Source organism: Herpailurus yagouaroundi, unplaced genomic scaffold (genome assembly GCF_014898765.1).
Source record: "Herpailurus yagouaroundi ecotype Mexico unplaced genomic scaffold, PumYag 203, whole genome shotgun sequence".
NCBI classification, from domain to species: Eukaryota; Metazoa; Chordata; class Mammalia; order Carnivora; family Felidae; genus Herpailurus; species Herpailurus yagouaroundi.
This window is the reverse complement of record NW_024412434.1, coordinates 23,203,224-23,221,671: the sequence shown is the minus strand read 5'-3', so window position 1 is coordinate 23,221,671 and position 18,448 is coordinate 23,203,224. Positions and strand designations below refer to the sequence as shown.

The 18,448-nt window shown below is 43.3% G+C and overlaps 1 protein-coding gene and 1 non-coding gene across 4 annotated transcripts in view; both read left to right on the top strand.

The window, feature by feature from the left end:
- The first annotated feature begins 336 nt into the window (after nucleotides 1-336).
- Nucleotides 337-18,448, top strand: part of DHTKD1 (dehydrogenase E1 and transketolase domain containing 1) — a 52,266-nt gene continuing 34,154 nt past the window's right edge. For 2 of the 3 annotated variants that reach the window (XM_040451451.1, XM_040451449.1), the window contains exons 1-2: nucleotides 337-576; nucleotides 15,025-15,180. In XM_040451451.1, coding sequence (XP_040307385.1) covers nucleotides 420-576; nucleotides 15,025-15,180 — 313 coding nt within the window. In that variant the 5' untranslated portion in view covers nucleotides 337-419. Of the gene's footprint in view, nucleotides 577-1,333; nucleotides 1,485-15,024; nucleotides 15,181-18,448 lie in introns of all 3 variants that reach the window. The other variant, XM_040451452.1, reaches the window with a different exon arrangement.
- LOC121014932 (U6 spliceosomal RNA) lies at nucleotides 16,854-16,960 on the top strand. Its single transcript, XR_005783519.1, has one exon. It is a non-coding gene; the product is annotated as a U6 spliceosomal RNA (small nuclear RNA).

The following is an 18,448-nucleotide window of genomic DNA, read 5'->3' as shown; positions in this document are numbered from 1 at the left end:
ACGAGAACCTGTCTCGTTCTGTGTGGTCGTGTTCGCGGGCTTCCAGCAGAGGGGTGGTGGGTGAATACTCCTGGCTGGGGTCTGCAGGATACGTAGAGATAACGAGTTTTGTACCGGAAAGCAGATGACGACGCCAGGCTCTGCACTCCCGGCTTCCCTCTGCTGCCAGAAGCGCACGCCGGGCGCCAGAGCCCAGCAGGTGGCTCCGCCCCTCCGGCAGCTTACCTGGATTGGCTCCCAGGGGCAGGCCCCTGGCCAATCAGGCGCGGGGGCGTTGTCTAGGGCGGGGCTTCCGCTTCCCGCCTCCCGCCTCCCGCTTCCCGCTCCTCCCCCTGCTCCGGTTCCAGGCAGCCCAGGATTGACCCCTCGTATTCAGGCGACTGCTGCCCCTTGTCTTCCGCCCCGAGTCCAGGCGAGACATGGCCACGGCCACTGTGGCAGCAGCAAGACGAGGCTTCTGCCGAGCCCCTCCGCTCCTATTCCGGCGCGGCTACCAGACAGAGAAGGGTGTCTATGGCTATCGGCCGAGGAAGCCCGAGAGCCGGGAGCCCCGGGGCGGCCTGGCGCGCCCCTCAGGTCGGGGATAGGGCCGTGCCGTGCACGTAGGGGCTGGGGAAGCAGGGGACTTCCCTGACAGGCCTGAGGTGGGATGCTGTTGTGGGAGAGGCTGGACTTCTGGGGGTCTGCACTGTGCGCTCAGGCCCATAGGGAGTAAGGGGGGAGATGAGGGGGCCAAGGAAGGCAGGTTGGGCAGGGGGAGATTGTCAGTGTGAGGGTCACCCTCTGTCCAGCCTTAGTAGGTGGGGAAACGTGAAGTCGGGGTCTCGGCATTGGATCCACGCGTGGGTGATCTTCCCATCGCTCGTGTTCAAACTGGTTTTGTGAGGTCTTGTCTTTTCTGTTCCTTGGATGTAAACTTGTGGGAACTTAGCTCTTGCGCAGGCGGAGCTGCGGGAAAAGAAGAGCTCTAAGATCTCCCAGCTCGTTGAGCTTACTCAAGGATACATTTCCAGGGCCATCTCTAAGGCTCTTGTGAGCAGAATGTGTGGGGATCACGACTGTACAGCTAGGGTGAAGAGGGCAGTTAGCTGGTGGTTGGACCACAGCATGGTAATAATTATTTGTCTCCTTGGCCTAACTAGCCTCTTACTTTAATTTCAGAGTTTAAGATTCTTTGCTGAGTTCAGAACCATGTCACTGATGGTTTTAATGGGTTAGAAGACCTGAATATTAGTTTTTGAGACCTCTCTTTGTATGCTCATGTACAAAAAATCTACTTGGGGTATTTGGTTTGTGCCGCAAAGTTGTGATGCATTTAATCTTCACAGAACAGATGAATACAGATTGATTATTAGAAGAAGATCATTTGGCATCTTTGATCCAGTTACTAGACTGACAATGAAGATCCTCTTCATCATATAAGTACCTGAACTTTGACTCTTATATTACACACTGGGACCTCAATAGTTTGCTCTTGACCTCAGGTGACTTTGATAGTAAACCTGATTTCTCTCTCTTAGATGCAGTGGGGTTCCTTTAGGTTCATTTTGGCCAAACAGATTGTTAATCCTTGGGGATAAGACTATTGGTATCTTATTTCACTTTGCAAATCGAGTGTCAAGAATTTTCTATGTCAGTTATTCTCAAAGTTAAGTGTGTGTTCAAATCATTTTGAATTGATTTTTAAAATACCATTTCCCAAGCCTCCCCCACCCCAGGGTTCTAATTCAGTGGTCTGAGATAGATTTCAAGAATATGGATTTTTATCAGGCACCACTGGTAATTCTTTAGCAGAAAGGCTATAGCTATCTATGGCCAAATACTGTTATAGTCATAACTCACAAGTGTAGGACATGTTTGACAATCTCTTCTTCGTTTAGGATCATATTAGTGTGTGTTCAGTGCATAATTGTTGTGATCTTGTTTAAGGTTTTCCCGCACAATTGGGCCTCTATTTGATTCTTATTTATTTATTTAGAAAGAGAGAGAGACAGAGAGCAAGCTGGGGAGGGTCAGAAAGAGAGAGGGAGAGAGATATCCCAGACAGGCTCCCTGCTGTCAGCACGGAGCCCAACGCAGGGCTCAAACCCACAAACCATGAGATCATGACCTGAACCTGAACCAAGAGTTGGTCACTTAACTGACTTAGTGACCCAGGTACCCCTCTATTTGATTCTTCAGCCTGGCAGCTGAAAACTAAGCCTTGCCTTGGAAAACCTAGGCCAGTGGTTTTTACCTGGAAGACTGTATCCAAATCATTTTGGGAGCTCTGGGCTGGTGTGGCTTGAAAAAATATCTCTGGGGTTGATTTTATATGTAATCCCTTCCCTCTTCCCTCATCACCAAATTGACTTTTCCCGCTCCCCCCGCCCATCCAGACTAGTAATGATTTTGCTATACTGTGAGGTGCTTGGTGACTTTGAAAGTTCAGTATTGAGTTAGGACTGAACGCCAAGGGCGTGCTCATGTGGTATTGGGAGGAAAGAGTGAAATCAATGCTGGGAAATAATTGTTGCACAGTTGCAGAATCTAGCTTAAGAAATTCTGTTGCTGGGGCACCTGGGTGGCTCAGTTAAGCACCTGATTTTGGCTCAGGTCATGATCTCACAGGCTGTGAGTTTGAGCCCCACATCGGCCTCTGTGCTGACAGCCCAGAGCCTGAAACCTGCTTTGTATTCTCTGTCTCTCTGTCTCTCTGTCTCTCTGTCTCTCTCTCTCTCTCTCTTTCTGTCCCACCCTCCCACCCCACTCATGCTGTCTCTCTCTCTCTCTCAAAAATAAATCAAAACATAAAAAAAAGAAAAGAAATTCTGTTGCTAAGGGCAATCTTTTATTCTTTTTTTTTTTTAATTCATTTGCTTATTTTGAGAGAGAGAATGAGAGAGAGGGAGGGAGAGAGGCAGAGAGTGAGGGACAGAGAAAATCTCAAGCAGGCTCTGAGCTGTCAGCATAGAGCCTGACCCAGGGCTCAGTCTCATGAACTGTGAGATTATGGCCTGAGCCAAAATCAAGAGTTGGACACTCAACTGACTGAGCCACCCAGGCGCCCCTTCATTCTTCCCATTTAAAAAAAATTTTTGTTTACCATTTGATTTAATTTATTTTTTAAACTTACACCCAAGTTAATTAGTATATAGTGCAACAATGATTTCAGGAGTATATTTCTTTTTTTTTTTAATTTTTTTTTTAACATTTATTTATTTTTGAGACAGAAAGAGACAGAGCATGAACAGGGGAGGGTCAGAGAGAGGGAGACACAGAATCCGAAACAGGCTCCAGGCTCCGAGCTGTCAGCACAGAGCCCGACGCGGGGCTCGAACTCCCGGACCGCGAGATCGTGACCTGAGCTGAAGTCGGCTGCTCAACCGACTGAGCCACCCAGGCGCCCCAGGAGTATATTTCTTAATGCCCCTTACCCATTTAGCCCATCCCCCCTTCCCACAATTCTTCCTATTTTTTAACTACTGTGCATAAAACGGAAAGGCAAGTGGTCCACTTTATACCTTTTTCAAAATTACCATTGCATGCAGATCTGTAGCAGTTTTTTCTTCTGTTTCAGAAGGTACCGGTTATTTTGTAGATCACTGTCTCCTACTAGCCTAGGTGGGAGGAAGGGGGCGAGGAGAGTTGCTGTCACTTCTGGTAGCATCTCACCGTCAGGACTTGGTCAGTATGTATCTGCAAAGGAGATTGGAAAGCATAATTTTTATTCAGGTTGGCTATGCATCAGCTAAGAATTATCTGGGGAAAATACTGAAAAATAATTAGTAATCACCACATTCCACCCCTTTGGCCACTCAAATAACCTAAGCTTTTTCTTTTTTTTTTTTTTTTTCCCTTTTATAGAATGGATTCTGTCTCCTCTATTCAGTTTTTGAGTCCAGTTCAAAGTCTGTTATCTCCCGAGAATGTGCAGTCCTCTCTGTCAGGACTGGTTGTGTCTGCTAATGCTTTAGAATTTCATGAACTGCTATGCACCCCCTACTGACACATTCCATATACAAAGAAAACTCCCATCTGGAAAAGAAAGGAATGAGGAACTCTAGTAGTCACTATTCAAACCAGTTATCAAATCCTGCTGGAGAGGAATGATAAGAGCTCCTTTCTGTGGCGATGTAGCAAGTTCATAACATTCCCCTGGCTTTGCCGTGTGGGTCTTTCTTTATCCATCGTCTTCTGTGGCCATCTCTGCCTTGGACGTTGGGGAGTATGCCCTCCTTGGGGGCTGCTCACCGTCCACAGCCTACCTTATTTTGGTAAGGTTAGGAACCCGAGAGTTACTTTAGGGGGTTATCAACGACACGGTTGTTTTTACTTAATTTTTTAATTTTTAATGGCCGAAGTTGGGATTTCTTTGGCAGTACAGTTTTCTCATGAAATTCATAGGCTTGCAGTCTTTTTGCTTGTGGTCATTTTATGACCAAATTGCCCCCAGACAAAGATCTCCTCTAGAGCTAGTTTTCAAGCCTGAAAACTCCAGTCTTTTATTTACTTCTTCTGTGCTCCACCCACTCAGCTTCCTAAACGTAGAATGCCTCTCAGATGCCTTGAGACCATCAAAAATAATAGGCTTGAGTGGGAACGTAATACCCTTGATTGGAACTTGGAGGCTCAGCGTCCCTCATTGCCTAGCGGGGAATGCTTACTGGAAGGTCCTTGAAGAAGGGTTTGTCTGTTTTCCCTCTTGGTAAGACAGCTTCTTCAGAACCACTTTTTGTAATTGCCTCTAGTTGTCCAAACCTGCTAGGATCTGCCTTCTAGCAGAGCTTAATTTCCCTGCATCTCTTCTTGCCAACTAGCTCGCTCTAGCTTGACCTCATCTCCCTCCCAGGGCTTTCCTGAAAGTGACAAGAAACAACAATCACATGCTACTGAGCGACAGCTCCGTGGACATACAGTCTGCCTTGCAGGACATCACCGGTGACAGTTTTACCACACGTTTTGTCAGATAGCATAACACAGTGCTCATTAGCTTTTTAGTCTGAAACATCTGGGTTCTTGGTACCTACTGCCTGACTGCTAAGCCAAGGTCATATGTATTTTAAGCTGTTATGGTAGCAACCCACCTCGAGTACCAAATGGTGTATTGGATAGGGTAAGTTCAGGGGCTGTGTTGGACACGTGGAGGAACAGTGACCTAAGTGAGACGAGTAAAGGTCTGAGCTGGTATGACAGTTTTGTTCTGCAAGGTCCGAAGGGGTTCAAGCTCCTTCTATGTTGTTTCTTCACCATCCTGTGGGTGTTGCTGTCTACTCCGGTCCAGGATGGCTCATCACTGCATCCACACTGTGCAGCAGGATGGAGGAAAGGGGGAAGGGAAAGAGGACACATCTCCCTTTAAGGGCAAGACCCCAAAGTTGCACAGATCATGGCTACTACCTTCTCATTCATCAAAACTTAGTCACATGGGCAACTGGCTGCCTGGAAGGCTGGGACGTGTATCTTTATTCTGCATGGCCGTATATTTGATTATCACCATGAAAGAGAAGAGAAAATGGATCTCAGGAGTTGTAGTAGGCTGTGCTACAGACATATTATAAAAATGTAGGGCAAACAACCCACCTTCAACTTTTCACCCATACTTCATATCAAATCTTGAGCACTGTGTTTCTCAAAGCCTTGCTTTCTGTTTTCACTGTTGGGATCCTAGCGTAGGCCTTTAATTCTGGTCTGCTGCTGCTGCTGCAAGAAATATTAATCCAGGTGCTCCTAGCCAAGTCTACGGATCCCTGAGGAAAAGTTTTAGAGGGTCTGTGGCTTTTGCACAACTGTGTGTGTCTATTTTTAGGCAAAGGGCCTGTAGCTTTCATTGAATTCCCATGACTTCAAAAAGATAAAACTGCTAGCCTCACTGCTATGAAAATTTGTAGCCTAGTGTCTTGCTACAGTTTCTCTAAAACATTGGTTTCATTGAGTTATTTTCTTTTTAAAAAAATTTTTTTTAATGTTTATTTATTTATTTTTTATTTATTTATTTTTTTAATGTTTATTTATTTTTGAGAGACACAGAGATAGAATGCGAGTGGGTTAGGGGCAGAGAGAGAGGGAGACACAGGATCTGAAGCAGGCTCCAGGCTCTGTCAGCACAGAGCCCGATGCGGGGCTCGAAGTCACAAGCTGTGAGATCATGACCTGAGCCAAAGTTGGACGCTCAATCAACTGAGCCACCCAGGCGCCCCTCATTGAGTTATTTTCTTAACTCAAGTCTCCAAAGGCTCTATTTTGCCTCTCAGAATAAAATCCCAGATTCGTTAGCTTGATATTGAATGCCCTTCATGTTTCATGACCCATTCTGCCTTCTTTCTTACCTTTCTCTGACATAAATTCCCCCATGTTCCAGCCGTTATCCAAGGCTCTCCCCGCTCATTCTGTATGCCCTTTCACTTCATACCCATTCTCCATGGCTCATCTCCATTCCCATCTCCTCTGTAATATCTGTCTAGACAACTCCAGGCTATCCTAATCTGATCTCCCTCAACTCTCAGTCTGAGAGACCCCTTGGACTCTACTGAACTTTTTATGACTGTGTGCAGTTTCATATAGAGACCATCCTCTCATGCTGTAAGATCCTGCTTGGTAAGCTCCTTTTCTTACATTCCTCTCAGCTCTATATTTAACTGAATACTTATTAAGTGAGTTATTCCTACTAAGAAATGGAAATACAATTCTGTATATGCAATTTATTTGTGACATTTAGGGCATTTGAATTTTGAGTGTATAACCGTAACACCAATTATCAAGAAAGGAAGCACTGTATACATTGGGTAATATACTATATTACTATGCTTTAGAAGAACTAATAATTTCTTTTTGCTCATGAACACAATGAAGACTTGCTGGGTTTTTCCTTAAATTCCATATAAGTGGGTGCTTATGGTCAGTTCCGTTAATTAGGAGTACATGGTTTAATTGGCTCAAGTCTTTTTCCTTTTTTTATTTTTTCAAAAAAATTTTTAAATGTTTATTTAGTTTTGAGAGAGAGAGAGAGAGAGCGAGCATGAGTAGGGGAGGGGCAGGGAGAGAGGGAGACACAGAATCTGAAGCAGGCGCCAGGCTATGAGCTGTCAGCACAGAGCCCAACATGGGGCTTGAACCCACAGACCGTGAGATCATGACCGGCTCAAGCCTTTTTCATGACGCCTGCCAGTTGTCCTAAAAGGTACCATCTTGGTTGAGAGAAATGATTGGGTTGGTTGGTGGATCATGTCCACAACTCTTTGGGATTGGCAAAGTCAATCGAAGGACAATCTGTCCTGAAAATGGACACATGGCATCCTCCCACATCCAGGGTGACATAGTGAGATGGGATACGATCAAAGTTATGGTGCCTCCCTCCTCCTCTTTGCCTTTCCTTCATCAGCCTTCTTTTTACAAATATTTATCTTTTTTTTTTTAATTTTTTTTTTCAACGTTTATTTATTTTTGGGACAGAGAGAGACAGAGCATGAACGGGGGAGGGGCAGAGAGAGGGAGACACAGAATCGGAAACAGGCTCCAGGCTCTGAGCCATCAGCCCAGAGCCTGACGCGGAGCTCGAACTCACGGACCGCGAGATCGTGACCTGGCTGAAGTCGGACGCTTAACTGACTGCGCCACCCAGGCGCCCCTACAAATATTTATCTTGGCTGAAAATCAATGCCTGCATGGGGCGACTACATCATTCACTAAGACATCCATTACATTAAGGCTTTAAAGAGATATTGAATTTGCTTCTAGTAACCTCTTAAATGACAGTGGTTTCACTAGTTAAAATTTGACCTGTGGTGAGTGTTCTTTGTTGCTGGCTATTAGTAACAGCTTGTACTTTAACCTCTGTAAACCTCAATTCGGGTAAACTTCAGTTTATTCATCAACAATCCCAATTGAAAATGAAGGAGTGCCGATTCAGGAGTATCAATGTCATTATGGAGGATTCAGATTACAAAAATATGGCAGAACTTAGGGACCAGCAGGAGATGGGCGCCATAGGATTTCAAGCAGCATTTAGCCGTTACTGACCTTGGCACTGAGCTTTAGTAGTTGAAGTGAGGTTGTGGGTATGTTGCAAATTAGAAATAATAGGAGCCTTTACTGGACTCATGAGAAAAGCAGTTGAAGAAAATCTTAATGCATTAGAGATTTTAAAAAATCTAGATAATTCTGGGGTACAATGCAGACCAGAAAAGGCTAATGACATTAGCCCTTGTACTTTTTTTTTCAAATGTCTCACTGATTTCCAGTTCTCTCATCCTTTTTGCTGTAGGCTCTGGACTTCCCTTTTCAATTTTTGTTATAATATAATGGATAAAACATTGGACTGAAGTCAAATATGCTTGAAGGTAGCTTCTTTACTACCTCTGTCACATTTTGCAGGTCACTTAACCTCTTTGCGCCTCAGTTTACTCTTCTGCAGATGAGGAGACCTATTTCAGAGTTGTTGCAAGAGTTGGGTAAGATGACGTGTGTGAAACACTGAGCAAAAGTTGGTACTTGCTATCATTCACTATCAGTCTGTGATCCTTACTTATCTACCTTGGCAGTGATTTAAGAAAGGATTAGGAAAAAACCTAGAAAGGACCAGAACAAGGTTTTTGTGTTTTTTTTTTTTAAGAATGAAATAAATTTTGTTTTGTTTTATTTTATTTTATTTTATTTTTTAAATGCTTATTTATTTTGAAAGAGAGAAAGAGCACGCGTGTGTGCACAAGTGGGGGAGGGGCAGAAAGAGGGAGAGAGAGAATCCCAAGCAGGCTCTGCGCTGTCAGCTCAGAGCCGGATGCAGGGCTTAATCCCACAAGCCCTGAGACCATGGCCTGAGCCAAAATCAAGAGTCAGACGCTTAACTGACTGAGCCACCCAGGCACCCTGAAATAAATTTATTTTATAAAGATACTGTATTTGAGGTGGAAAGATCAGGTATGATATAAAATAAACTCAGTTGCACAGCCTAGGTTTATCTGTATTTGTTGTACAGAATATAATAGTCTGGTACAAAGTCTTGCCTTAATTTCTTTGTTTTTTAAATGTTTATTTATTTTGAGAGAGGGAGAGAGAGCTTGGAAGAAGGGGAAAGGGGGAGAGAGAGAAGGAGAGAGAGAATCCCAAACATTCTACACTCAGCTCCAGAGCTCAATGCAGGGCTCTATCCCATGAACCTGTGAGATCATGACCTGAGCTGAAACCAAGAGACTGATGCTTAACCAATGGAGTCACCCAGGTGCCCCTGAAGTCTTTGTTTTAATGTGGTTATTTCCAAAGTTCCTAAGCTGAAATTGGGTGGGGGGTGGGGGTGGCCATCACATTTTAATGGGGTTTGAAGAGACTTCAGTTATGAAATTCTCTTTCTTGGAATCTTCAGTCATTTTATAGATATCCAACATTCCTACTTGCTATAAGCATATGCTGCCTTGAATGTAAGAAACCTATGGATATGATCTAGATATTTTTGGGGGGAGGCTGTTTATGACCAGATGATGAAAAAGAACTGTATTGACTTTTAGATTAAGCACTAAGTTTAGTTTATGTGTCAGTGTACTTCATGCTGGTTAATACGAACCCTTTTTTCCTGAAAATAAAACACTCTTCAGTGCCCCGACTGTGCTTGCTTACAGAGAGAATAAAGTAATTGATGTAGATATCCTTATCATAATTTTTTTTTTACCCCTGTATCGGCAAAGGTTCTTTTGATCACAAGCAACAGAAACCAACTGTGGCCACCTAAGGGGAAGCGGGGACTTTATTTGAAAAGATACAAGGATATCTTCCAGAGCTGAAGGATGTGTGCAGCAACCAAGCCTCAGCGGGGGAGAAAACCAGCACTAACTCTGGGAATATTGGCAGAAGCTGTGTGTGGGCCCACAGAGCACAGCTGTTAATGTACTCAGCTCCTGTGCTACCCATAATGCGTGTCAGGAGTCCTCGAGACCACCCCTACATTTAGAGATTCGCCAGAACCTCATGGTGCTCGGCTTATAGCTGTACTCATGGCTCAGATTCATCACAGTGATGTAATAAGGATACACAGCTGCACTGTCACGGAAACCAGCACAGGCACCGTTGTGCAGGAGTCCTTGTGCACTCTCTCCCGTGAGGGGTGATACAGAAACACTCCTGTTCATGCAACATAAATACAGCAATATATGTGCCGTGTCACCCAGGGGAGTCCATTTGAGATTCGTCACCCGAGGTTTTTATTGGCAGACGTCCATGTAAACACCCTCTGCCTGTGCCAAAATTCCAGACTCCCAGAAGGAAAGCAGGTGTTCAGCGTTAACCATGTTGTTTGCACAAACAGGAGGCATAGCGGACCACCCGTGTCTCCCTATCCCAAGTCATAAATTCTGGAAAGACTGAATCTGACCCACTTCGACTCAGGTGTCTTTGGAATCCATTAACTGGGAGGGAGGCAGAATGGAATGAGGTAGACGTGGTCTTAGGAACCCACTCCCTGGAATGGGAGAGTGCAGTTCTTGGGAAAGAGGGGCTCAGGGGCATCTGGATGGCTCAGTTGGTTAAGCATCCGACTCTTAATTTTGGCTCAGATCATGATCTCATGGTCATGGGATTGAGCCCCGCGTGGGACTCTGTGCTGGGCATGGAGCCTGCTTAAGATTCTGTCTCCCTCTCTCTGCCCCTCCCCAGCTCGTGTGTTCTCTCTGTCTCTCTGTCTGTCTGTCTGTCTCTCTCTCTAAAAAGGAAAAAAAAAAAAAAAAAAAAAAAGAGGAGCTCAAAGTGAGGTGGAAGATGTGTTCACTGAAGCTCTTATCCTGCATGTTTGAGGGCTCTGGCTCTGGAAAACTTGCATCACAAGGATTCTGTGACTCTCTTACAATATGCTGAATCTCAGGACTTCATTCAGTTAATGACAAATGTTTCTTGAGCATTTGCTATGTGCCAGTCTCTTGAGCCAGAAGCATGCCTTCAATATTTTCCATTTTGTTTTGTAAAGGAGTGTGTATATGTGTTGTTGTTTTCCCTATTCTCTCTGGCTTCTTAGGGGTTTAAACATCAAATTAAATTCTTCTGAACTTCTATAGATATCCTGAGTATCAAGTTATTTGGTTGGTAGTATACCTAGCATGAAGATATTCATTTTTCTTTTACAGTAATCCTTTGACTTATTTATATAGTGATATGAAATTCTTTTTATGAACAATATATGTATTCAATGTGTTCTCATCCTTTGAAATCTTATAATATCACTGTTTGCTACAAAATATAGATGAAGCAATCACATCTGGTGGATTTTTTTAGTATTTATTTATTTTTGAGAGAGAGAGAGAGAGAGAGAGAGAGAGAGTGCAAGCAGGGGAGGGGCTGAGAGAGTGGGAGACACAGAATCCGAAGCAGGCTCCAGGCTCTGAGCTGTCAGCACAGAGCCTGATGCAGGGCTCAAACTCATGAGCGGCGAGATCATGATCTGACCCAAAGTCAGACACTTAACCAACTGAGCCACCCAGGCACCCCTGATGGATTTGAAACTAGAATGTAGTCAATTAATTTAAAAAAAAAAAAAAAAGTTCTTTAAAGCAAGGAGTATGGTAAAGAAATGAGAGATGCTTCATGTATTTTGACAAATGTATTTCTTCTTGGATTTGTTTTTGCAAATCTTTAAAATTAAGAGCACTGTGGAAGCAATCTGAATGCAACATCTCTCTAGATTTTTATGATTTCTCCCCCCACATTTTCTTTCTCCCACAGCACCAGCCTTAGGAACAAATATAACTGATTTTTACAAGCATAAAGCCCACTGGTGAGGACAGGTACACTGGAGTGCCCTACGAGTGCAGTTGGCAGCAAGTCAGGATAACATTTGAAGAGCTGTGCTATACATGTTTGCCATTGAAAACTTAGCAAATAAGCGAAAGAAAAAACGAGGAATTTTGTACAGGATAATCACTAAATTTTTGGTCCATTTCCTTTATGTATATGGGATATATATACACACATTCACATATATAAAGTATATAGATACTCATATTATGCTATATAGACTAGGTAATGAAATATACATTACCTACTATACATATATACATTGTAACAAAGACCAGGCTCATACTATTTATACTGTTTATAGTTGTTTTTTTCATCTATATACACTGACACTTTTCTGTGAAGCTTCTCCTACAACATTGTTTTGTAATGGCTACTGATACTAGATGGAGATTAGTTGATAACCCTAGGGCGTGTCCCCCTGGGGGCTGGAAATTTTCAGAGTTAGAAGACTAATGTGGGGGGAGGGGGGATGTCCCTGAGGAATGAAATTCCACCTTCAGTACTTGAGGGGTCAGTGTGGTGATGAGCAGCTTCACCTCCCGTTGTCCTCTGGGAGAAAGCAGGTTCCAGTTAGGATAGGGGTATAAGGAATGTTTATGGAGGAGGGTAAGAATGCGGAGAGGTTGATTAATCATGGAGCAGAATCCCAGAGGTCACAGTGGAAGGATCTGGGAGGCAGAGAGGGACGGAATATGGGATTGGGTCTGGAAAAAAGAAACCAGAGCAAAGGCAGGAAGAGGGTCTGAGAGAAAATAGATTGCCAGGATGGATGTGGGATGTGCCCAGAGGTGTGGAGGGGTGTGGACCTCTCTCTCTCTGGCTCTGCCAGAATAGTAGCTTCCACACGTCCCTGGGAGCGAGCAGCCTGCTTTTGTGCCAACTCCCATGCCATTGCTCTTAGAATGGCATGAGAAGCCTGGGGAACAGTTAGAAATTGGAGCAATAATCTCTGAGTTGATGTGGGTTCACTAAGAGAATGTTTTCAATAGGGCTGCTAATTTGAGGATGGTGATGATAACCGTGCATATCTACTATTAGACTTGCCCCACTAGAGATGTAGTTTTGTACATGTTCCTGGAAGCTGTGGAAGGTGCAGGAGATCACCCAGAGAGAAAACAGCTTGAGAAAAAGGCTGTGGGCAGATCTGCAGACCACTAATATTTTAGAGATGGACAAAGAAGAGGAGCTCCTTCCCCAAAATGACTGAGGTTGCGTAGCCAGTGAGTTAGGAGAAAAGCCAGGATTTGGTGATGCTGCAGAGCCCAGGGAAGAATGTGGCGTTTTTTGTTTGTTTTTTTGCTGTTTTGTTGTTTTCTGGTGGGGAGGAGGAATATGTTTTTAAGGAGTGACCGGCGGGGACAATGCTTTAGACATGGTCTTTCTGAATTTTAGTCACAAATGTGAAGGTTTCCTACTTTATAACACAGCAATTGAGAACTTCAGTAAGATTCAGAATAGAACCCTATGGCAATTTATATGACTTATCTCCAGACTGGAATCGATTCATTTACTGGGATTGTTTGATTAGCTTACCAATTTATTAGACATAGCATGGATCGTCCTAACTGTTGCATCAGTGCCAACACATCCTTTACGTATTCAGTACCTCTCTGTTCTTTCCTGTCAGCCCATGACAAGACACATACTTTGCCGTACTCTGAATACAAAGCACCTATGTAGCTCACTGCATGGCAATAAATGTTCATAAAATGGTCATTAAATGTTTCAAAATATGCTGAACTTTTCTCTGGGTTCTAAGAATAAACACATAAGGTGAAAAAATGTTCAGAAAATGTTCAGAAATGGTGGATCTGCTCATCGTCAGGGATTTGTGCTGTTTGTAAGGCTGCCTTGATGAACTGAAGGTTAGCGGAGTGTGGGCATGAAGGATTTTTTTTTTTCCTTCAAATTTTGGAATAACTTTCATATGGAAGAGGGAAGAAAAGCAGTTTGGGCTCAAAATAGAATCATCATATTGGGTTCACTAAAAGATAATGCAACTCCTCCAAGCAGAGACTGAGGAACCACTCATTTAGAGCTTTATAAAGGGTTTGTTTCCTGTTTTGTTTTGTTTTGTTTTGCATTATGTGAGTAACAAGATCATTAAAAAAATTATTTTAAGTTTATTTATTGATTTTGAGAGAGAGAGAGAACATGAGCATGAGTGTGCGAGCAGGGGAAGGGCAGAGAGAGAGGGAGAGAGAGAGAATCCCAGGCAGACGCTACACTGTCAGTGCAGAGCCGAACTCCGGGCTCAAATACACGAAGCATGAGATCATGATAACCGACGGGGCCACCCAGGTGCCCCGTGAAAAGATCATTTTTAAGATCTTTTTCTAGGGGCACCTGGGTGGCTCAGTCGGTTGAGCATCTGACTTCGGCTCAGGTCATGATCTCACGGTCTGTGAGTTCGAGCCCCGCATCGGGCTCTGTGCTGATGGCTCAGAGCCTGGAGCCTGCTTCCGATTCTGTGTCTCCCTCTCTCTGCCTCTTCCCTGCTCATGCTCTGTCTCTCTCTGTCTCAAAAATAAATAAAAAAAACATTAAGAAAAAAAAAGATCTTTTTCTAGTATAAATTTCATGAGTCTATGAAATAACTCTGTACATTGGGTCTTTAAGCAATAGGGAAGGAGATGTAACTTTGATTTTGTAGTTCTACCTATGTCTATTTTTTAAGTAAAATATTTAAAAATCTCAAGTAATAATTAAGAGGACTCTAATTATCCAGAATCTCAGCATTTTAACAGTTCTTTTCAGTGCTATTTCTCTAAAGGCATAATTAGTTATTTTTACAAATGCGCACCCATAGTTCTATCTCCTTTTTTTTTTTTTTTTCCTTCACTGACTTTAGCAATCATGAGATAAATTTAAAGAAATTGGTGTGTTTTTCTGAGGGCGCCTGGGTGGCTCAGTCGGCTGAGCGTCCAACTTCGGCTCAAGTCATGATCTCGCGGTTTGTGGGTTCAAGCCCCGCATCGGGCTCTGTGCTGACAGCTTAGAGCTGGCAGCCTGCTTTGGATTCCGTATCTCCCTCTCTCTCTCTCTGCCCCTCCCCAACTCGTGCTCTCTCTCTCTCTCAAAAATAAACATTAAAAAAAAGTAAGTGTGTTTTCCTGGATTCTGATAGTCTATAAACCTGAGATGTGGTAGGTAGAAGGAATGCATTAAAAGTGTCTAAGGCCACAAAGGCTTCTTTGAAAAACTGATTTTTTTTTAGTTTGTGGGCATTTTCTAAATTGTTTGTATTGTTTTATTTTCCCCTTGAATTAGTTGATCATGGCCTTGCCAGATTGGTGACCGTATACTGTGAACATGGTCATAAAGCTGCCAAAATCAACCCCCTCTTCACTGGACAAGCCTTGCCGGAGAATGTGCCTGAAGTCCAAGCTCTTGTGCAGACCCTACAGGGACCTTTTAATACCACAGGTAAAGCCCATCAACACTAGACTGTACATGTAACGGTTAGCTGCCAAGATGCAGTATGGCTCCTTTCTCTGTTCTTGAAGAACTCACATGCCCACTGGAGTTGAGGCTTCCATGGAGTGTGAGTTGACCGTGAGGGGCACATTCAAGCACTGTCTAAGAGGACTGGTCTTGAGGTTCTAGAATAGTCTTTCTTTTTTTTTTTTTTTTTTTAAACTCTTCAACGTTTATTTATTTTTGGGACAGAGAGAGACAGAGCATGAACGGGGGAGGGGCAGAGAGAGAGGGAGGCACAGAATCGGAAACAGGCTCCAGGCTCTGAGCCATCAGCCCAGAGCCTGACGCGGGGCTCGAACTCACAGACCGCGAGATCGTGACCTGGCTGAAGTCGGACGCCTAACCGACTGCGCCACCCAGGCGCCCCTAGAATAGTCTTTCAATAGGGTTCATTTCCTCTAAGTTTAAAAACGTTTACCAAAGAAGACATACATATGGCCAACAGGTGGGATGCGTGGGTGGCTCAGCTGGTTAAGACTTCGGCCCAGGTCATGATCCCATGGTTCGTGTGTTTGAGCCCCGCATCGGACTCGGTGCTGATGGCTCAGAGCCTGGAGCCTACTTCAGATTTTGTCTCCCTCTCCCTCTGCCCCTCCCCCACTTGTACTCTGTCTCTCTCTGTCTCTCTCTCTGTCTGTCTCTCTCTCAAAAAAGAAATAAAAACATTAAAACAAACAAACAACTAAATGGCCAACAAGTACATGAAAAGGTATTCACCATCCCTGATCATCAGAGAAATGCAAATCAAAGCTGCAATTAGGTATCACTTCACATCTGCCGGAATGGCTGGGACACAAGATAACAAGTGTTGGTGAGGATGTAGAGAAAACCTCCTGCACTGTTGGTGGGAATGCAAGTAGGTGTAGCTACTGTGGAAAATAGTACGGATACTCCTCAAAAAATTAAAAATAGAAATCCCATATGATCTAGGAATCCCACTTCTGAGTATTCATCCAAAGAAATTGAAATCAGGGTCTTAAAGAGTTATCTGTACTTTTATGTTTACTGTGGCATTATTACCATAGCAAAAAATATGAAAACACTTAAATGTCTATCAATGGATAAATGAATAAAGAAAATGCAGTATGAGAGCACCTGGCTGGCTCAGTTGCTAGAGCATGTGACTCTTGATCTTGGGGTTGTTAGTTCAAGCCCCACGTTGGGCATAGGCCCTAGTTTAAAAAAAAAAAAATGATTAAAAAAAAAATGTGGTATATGGAACAGAATATTGCTCAGCCTTAAAAAAGAAGGAAATCCTGGGGCGCCTGGGTGGCTCAGTCGGTTAAGCATCCGACTTCGGCTCAGGTCATGATCTCGTGGTCTGTGAGTTCGAGCCCCGCGTCGGGCTCTGTGCTGACAGCTCAGAGCCTGGAGCCTGTTTCGGATTCTATGTCTCCCTCTCTCTCTGACCCTCCCCCGTTCATGCTCTGTCTCTCTCTGTCTCAAAACTAAATAAACGTTTAAAAAAAAATTAAAAAAAAAAAAGAAGGAAATCCTTCCATTTGTGACAACATGGATGAACCTCGAGGCATTACACTAAGTGAAATAAAACCAGTCACAAAAGGACAGGCACTGCATGATTGATCCCACTATATGGGGAATCTAAGATCGTCAAACTTATGCTCGCTTCATCAGCACAAATACTAAAATCGGAACGATACAGAGAGGATCAGCATGGTGCCCGCACAAGGATGACACGCAAATTCGTGAAGCCTTCCATATTTAAGAAAAATGATAAAATGGTCAAACTTAGTGGTTTGCAGGGTCTGGGAAGAAGCGGAAATAGGGAAATGGTGGTCAAAAGGTACAGAGTTTCAATTATGAAAAGATAAATAAGTTCTAGGGGCTCTAGTTAATACTGTATTGCATACTTAAAATTTTGCTAAGAGAACAGATCTTACGTTCAGCATTCTTACTACAAAGAAAACTATTTTTAAAATGTAATAAGGGTCGCTTGGGTGGCTCAGTCAGTTAAGTGTCCGTCTCTTGGTTTCGTCTCAGATCATCATCTCATGGTTTGTGAGTTCAAGCCCCACATCCGGACTCTGTGCCAATGGCATGGGATTCTGTCTCCCTCTCTCTCTGCGCCTCCCCTGATTGCTCTCTACCTCTCTCTTTCTCTCAAAAACAAATAAACATTTCTAAAAAAAAAAAAACAACCAAAAACTTTAAAAAAATGAATAAAAAATTGCAAGCCCTGAAATAATAATTTAAAAAAAGCTGGACACCCATTATGGACCAGACACTTTACATCTGTTTTGTCAATGCATTCCCATACCTACCCCCTAAGAAGTTACTGCCATCTTTATTTTACAGACAAGGAAACAGAAACTCAGAGAACTTAAATTAGTCGTAGCTGGGAAGTGGCAGAGGTAAGGTGACAATCCAGCTCTCCCTTCCTGTTTTATTTCCCAGCTTGGGAACTTAAAAAAAAATGGGGCTAGATAACCAGGCAGCATCCTGGGCTCCTATCTCATGCCATTTTTTTATTTTACTTATTTATTTTATTTTATTTTATTATTACTATTTTTTAAAGATTTTATGTTTAAGTAATCTCTATACCCAACACGGGGCTCGAACTCACAAACCCGAGATTGAGAGTCACATACTCTTCCAACTAAACCACTCAGGTGACCCCTGTCATGTCATTTTTTTTAAAGTTATTTTTGGGCAATGTCAAATTCTGGTATATATACCAATTAGTAATGTTCTGGTAATTTATTGCAGTGTAATAAACCACTCCAAAATGCAGTAACTTCTAAGGGTACAACAATTTTATTATCTCGCAGTTCTAGAATCTGCCTGGACTCAGCTAAGCAATTCTCACTTGGGGGGCTTGGAGACAAAATCTATTCCATCATAATTTATTTATTTATTTTTTTTTTTTAATTTTTTTTAACGTTTATTTATTTTTGAGACAGAGAGAGACAGAGCATGAATGGGGGAGGGTCAGAGAGAGGGAGACACAGAATCTGAAACAGGCTCCAGGCTCTGAGCGGTCAGCACAGAGCCCGACGCGGGGCTCAAACCCACGGAGTGTGAGATCGTGACCTGAGCCAAAGTCGGCCGCTTAACCGACTGAGCCACCCAGGCGCCCCTATTCCATCATAATTTAAATGGCCCTTCAGGAACAGAAAGTTTAGTGTTTTCTTTTTTTTTTTTTTAATTTTTTTTTTAAACGTTTATTTATTTTTGAGACAGAGAGAGAGCATGA